The sequence below is a fragment of the Oncorhynchus mykiss genome, chromosome 7 (assembly GCF_057628025.1).
Source record: "Oncorhynchus mykiss isolate SJ-2025 chromosome 7, ASM5762802v1, whole genome shotgun sequence".
Classification (NCBI taxonomy): Eukaryota; Metazoa; Chordata; class Actinopteri; order Salmoniformes; family Salmonidae; genus Oncorhynchus; species Oncorhynchus mykiss.
Genome location: NC_143028.1, coordinates 24,864,541 through 24,870,540, shown reverse-complemented (window position 1 = coordinate 24,870,540; position 6,000 = coordinate 24,864,541). Strand labels below are relative to the sequence as shown.

General features: G+C 39.4%; 1 protein-coding gene across 2 annotated transcripts in view; it reads right to left on the bottom strand.

Moving 5' to 3' along the window:
- Positions 1-483: 483 nt before the first annotated feature.
- LOC110527623 (uncharacterized) overlaps positions 484-6,000 on the bottom strand; it is an 89,176-nt gene continuing 83,659 nt past the window's right edge. Inside the window, exon 2 of one of the 2 annotated variants that reach the window (XM_021609025.3) lies at positions 484-2,443. In XM_021609025.3, coding sequence (XP_021464700.3) covers positions 1,380-2,443 — 1,064 coding nt within the window. In that variant the 3' untranslated portion in view covers positions 484-1,379. The remainder of the gene's footprint in view (positions 2,444-6,000) is intronic. The other variant, XR_016497144.1, reaches the window with a different exon arrangement.

Here is a 6,000-nt window from a genome sequence, read left to right as displayed (position 1 = left end):
TCCGCTGCGCCACTCTGCTTTCAGCTACTTCAGAAAACACTAGAACTCACAATCCATGGCTTAGTTGGCCTGTGTCTTAGGCCACTTTTGTTCTTTGTAATCAGCATGACCTATACGAACTGATGGAAGAGGATTTTTTTTTTTATATTGGCACTTACATGGAAAAAAGACAGAGCCGGCAGGCTGTGTGTCCTAGGCAGCAATGTAAGAGTAATGCTACAATGAAGTGGAAAAGACCTGCCTGCATGCAAAACAAGAAGAAGAAGACGAAAGGGTCTGGTAAATCACCGAGTGAAGGACAACTCCAAGGATCAACTGTACCACTTTGACTCCATAGACACCAGACTCACTTGAACCTGTGTTGTTTATATCTATGCAGCATATCTGAATAAAGCACAATTACTGTACATGAACCAATCTCTTCCATTCATTTCCTTTACCAAGTACCCTCATATGAATAAAAACAACCAAGGGGACACAGTGTAATGGGTGTGATATAGTTTATTGTACAGTGACATAGAATAACACAAGCCTTGCGCACCAATGTGAACATCACAGCATTGACAACATATACACAGAGCAACCTGGCCTCCCCGCTGCTATTGCTGCTGTAAGCGCATCACCTTCCCATCTACACTCGTAGCTAGCGGATCCATTATTACCATGACTACCGGGACTACTGTCCCTAAAACTGATTATAGACTCAATTCATTATACTGGGTCCATGTGTATAACTAGCGGGACTCCTGTCCCTAAAACTGATTATAGACTCAATTCAAAATACTGTGTCCATGTGTATAGGATGCAAGTACGTTGAAATTAAATAGATTTCTTGTCAACTTTCACTTTCAACTGCAACTTATATTGTACATTGGGTATAGTCTTATTTTCACCAACATTTTGCTAGGTGGGATATCCCCAATGTCACAGTTTAAAGTTGTCCAAATCAATAGTCCAAATCCAGAAAAAGTGTGTGATAAATTGAAAACCTAAACATAAAATGTGCTAAATACACAAACATCTGCCACAATAATCATATTAAGTATTTATTTAAACAAGCACCTTACAAACTGCACAAGCACCAAAAACGCTAAAACAAACAGCTCAAAAACCATGCGGAATTATGTGTACATCACTGGTTATGGGACAACTTGTAGAAAACAGTTATCTACATTTTGAAGTGTTGCATTAAATCACATAAATAGTACTCTTTCAATTCAGAGCCTGGATCTTTCCCCTGATGCTAATATCCATATCATGTTAAAATCAATAAAACAGGGGTAGACATTTAGGGTTTGACATTGTGACATCATTAAAATACTCCTACTACTATGTTACAACATTCTACATTATTTCACTGATGTCATGAAACAACTACTTCATGTATGTATTTTCTGATGTTTGATCAGAGATCTTTTACGAGGGTATCTCATTTCACACTGATCACAGCTGAAAGATTTCTCTCCTGTGTGTGTTCTCTGGTGCATAATCAGATTGCTAGATGTTGTAAAACTCTTCACACATTGATCACAGCTATAAGGTTTCTCTCCTGTGTGTGTTCTCTGGTGTACCTTCAGCTGGCTAGATATATTAAAACTCTTTCCACATTGATTACAGCTAAAAGGATTCTCTCCCGTGTGTGTTCTATGGTGTACCTTCAGCTGGCTAGATATAATAAAACTCTCTCCACATTGATTACAGCTAAAAGGTTTCTCTCCTGTGTGTGTTCTATGGTGTACCTTCAGCTTGCTAGAACAAACAAAACTCTTCCCACATTGAGTACAGCTATATGGTTTCTCTCGTTTCTCTCCTGTGTGTGTTCTCTGATGTGATATCAGGTTTCTTGACTGGGTAAACCTCTTTCCACACTGAGTACAGCTAAAAGGTTTCTCTCCTGTGTGTGTTCTCTGGTGTCTCTTCAGACACCAAGAATCAACAAAACTTTTCCCACATTGAGTACAGCTAAAATATTTCTCTCCTGTGTGTGTTCTCTGGTGTCTCTTCAGACAGCTAGAAAGAACAAAACTCTTCCCACATTGAGTACAGCTATATGGTTTCTCTCGTTTCTCTCCTGAGTGTGTTCTCTGATGTGATATCAGGCTTCTTGACTGGGTAAAGCTCTTTCCACATTGATTACAGCTAAAAGGTTTCTCTCCTGTGTGTGTTCTCTGGTGTCGCTTCAGACAGCTAGAACGAACAAAACTCTTCCCACATTTGGTACAGCCAAAAGGTTTATCTTCAGTGTGAATTCTTTGATGTATTTTAAGTTTTACTGAGGAGTTTAATATTTTCCCACAGTCAGAGCAGCAATGAGATTTCTTCCCTGTGGGTCTCTGCAGGTGTTTCTTGAAGAGTTCTGATGTGGAGAGACTCTTCTCTGCCTCATCAGCATCATTATGTTGTTGAGGCTCCCCAGAGGATCCACGATAGTCCCGTATCTGTCCTGTGTGAACAAATAAGTCAGACAGATGGTTAAATGCCACAACAGCAGAAATCCACTGTTTATTTGAGGTAAAAAGGGATAACCAGAGAGTACCCATGAAGTTGTACAACAATTGACATCTGTTAAATGATTTGACAATCTATCTTAAGACAGTCAAGACGTAAGCAGTGTGCCAGATGACTTTTGGCCTCCAATATAGGCCCATTTCCATTTCTGCAGCGATGCACATGCAATTTGGTTGCAGAAACTCCTCCATGCTAATGAGGAAACCAGTACAGCAACTAGAGGAGTGAAGTGGTCAGGGAGAGTTTTATTCACCAGTAATGTCCTTTAGTACAGCAACTAGTGTGGTGAAGTTGTCTGGGAGAGTTATTTTCACCTGTAATGTATTTTAGTACAGTAAGTAGAGGAGTGGCCAGGGAGAGTTTTATTCACCAGTACACCACGAGCCTGGGGAGAGAGAGCTTGTTCGGGTAATTATAATCTGGACCACATCCTAAAGGGGGAATATGGGAACCAAACTATTGTTAGAGTTAAGCATCAGGGGGAAGAAGATGCATATGAGCAGATTAAGACAGACTTACAGACTCATTTAGGGGCTGAACTAGTGACTGACAGAGATACAACAGTGTAGACAGTATGATGGGGGGGGGGGGGGGGGGTTCAAGGGTCAGTCTTATGGAATGTTAGTTGCAGATTCTGGCAGGACCGATATCAGTCATTCTATGGAGTCCCAAAAACCAAGGTATTAATGTTACAGGGAATTGGGAGAGCAGAATGTAATATGACTGGAGACCAAGGCATTAGCTGGTAGTAGAGGAAGGACAGCTAATAGAGTCTCTGGGGAACGACACCACTCCGCTGTGTATATTGTTACAGGGGATAGCTGATAGGAGAAGAAGGACAGCTAATAGAGTCTCTGGTGAACGACACCACTCCTCTGTGTATATTGTTACAGGGGATAGCTGGTAGTAGAAGGACAGCTAACTGTGTACAATACACAGACTATGACGTTAAATTGAACGTTACACATGACCAGATCACAGTGAGAATAGCAGAGATAGTGTTGTCATTTCAGACACTGTTGTCAACTTTCAGTAATGGGTTTGTCAGAGAAGGCACCACGCTTGAAAGACTAGCTAGAGATCCCTGTATACAGGAGGCCACCTCACCAGAAAGACTAGCTACAGATCCCTGTATACAGGAGGCCACCTCACCAGAAAGACTAGTTACAGATCCCTGTATACAAGAGGCCACATCCCCAAAAGTGAGGTTCTCAGTAATAATACTGTCACATCTCCTGCATACAGGAGGCCCCCTCACCAGACGTGAAGAAACAACAGAGATAACAGGACAGAAGGAGACAGATTTCATGCAATAGCTATTCTCACTGCAGTCGCTGTGGGGACAGAACTGATGAAGCAGTCATAGTATCGAAAGAAGCTACAGTAACAGCATTGAACTAGATTATAGTAACAGCATGGAAATAGTCTAAAGTAACAGCATGGAACTACACTACCGTAACAGCATGGAACTAGACTATAGTAACAGGATGGAACTAGACTATAATAACAGCATGGAACTAGACTATAATAACAGCATGGAACTAGACTATAATAACAGTATGGAACTAGACTATAGTAACAACATGGAACTAGACTATAATAACAGCATGGAACTAGGCTATAGTAACAGCATGGAACTAGACTATAATAACAGTATGGAAATAGACTATAGTAACAACATGGAACTAGACTATAGTAACAACATGGAACTAGGCTATAGTAACAGCATGGAACTAGGCTATAGTAACAGCATGGAACTAGGCTATAGTAACAGCATGGAATTAGGCTATAGTAACATGGAACTAGATTATAGTAACAGCATGGAACTAGACTATAAAAACAGCATGGAACTAGACTATAATAACAGCATGGAACTAGACTATAATAACAGTATGGAACTAGACTATAGTAACAACATGGAACTAGACTATAGTAACAACATGGAACTAGGCTATAGTAACAGCATGGAACTAGGCTATAGTAACAGCATGGAACTAGGCTATAGTAACAGCATGGAACTAGGCTATAGTAACAGCACGGAACTAGGCTATAGTAACAGCATGGAACTAGGCTATAGTAACAGCATGGAACTAGGCTATAGTAACAGCAAGGAACTAGGATATAGTAACAGCATGGAACTAGACTATAGTAACAGCATGGAACTAGACTATAGTAACAGCATGGAACTAGACTATAGTAACTATAGTAACATGGAACTAGATTATAGTAACAGCATGGAATTAGACTATAGTAACAGCATTGAACTAGATTATAGTAACAGCATGGAACTAGTCTAAAGTAATAGCATGGAACTAGACTACAGTAACAGGATGGAACTAGACTACAGTAACAGTATGGAACTAGACTATAGTAACAGTATGGAACTAGACTATAGTAACAGCATGGAACTAGACTATAGTAACTATTGTAACATGGAACTGGACTATAGTAACAGCATGGAACTAGACTATAGTAACAATTATGGAACTAGACTATAGTAACAACATGGAACTAGACTATAGTAACAACATGGAACTAGACTATAGTAACAACATGGAACTAGAATATAGTAACAACATGGAACTAGACTATAGTAACAGCGTGGAACTAGACTATAGAAACTATAGTAACATGGAACTAGACTATAGTAACAACATGGAACTAGACTATAGTAACAACATGGAATTAGACTATAGTAACAGCGTGGAACTAGACTATCGTAACAGCATGGAACAAGACTATAGTAACAGCGTGGAACTAGACTATAGTAACTATAGTAACATGGAACTAGACTATAGTAACTATAGTAACATGGAACTAGACTATAGTAACAACATGGAACAAGACTATAGTAACAACATGGAACTAGACTATAGTAACAACATGGAACTAGACTATAGTAACAACATGGAACTAGACTATAGTAACAACATGGAACTAGACTATAGTAACAACATGAAACTAGACTAGTAACTAGACTATAGAAACAGCGTGGAACAGACTATAGAAACAGCATGGAACTAGACTATAGTAACAGCGTGGAAGTAGACTATAGTAACAGCGTGGAACTAGACTATAGTAAAAGCGTGGAACTAGACTATAGTAACTATAGTAACTATAGTAACATGGAACTAGACTACAGTAAATATAGTAACAGCATGAAAACTAGACTATAGTAACAGCAAGGAACTAGACTACAGTAAATATAGTAACAGCATGAAAACTAGACTATAGTAACAGCATGGAACTAGACTATAGTAACAACATGGAACTAGACTACAGTAACAGCATGGAACTAGACCATATTAACAGCATGGAACTAGGCCATAGCAACAGCATGGAACTAGGCTATAGTAACAGCATGGAACTAGGCTACAGTAACAGCATGGAACTAGGCTATAGTAACAGCAAGGAACTAGACTATAGTAACAGGATGGAATTAGACTATAGTAACTATAGTAACATGGAACTAGACTATAGTAACAACATGGA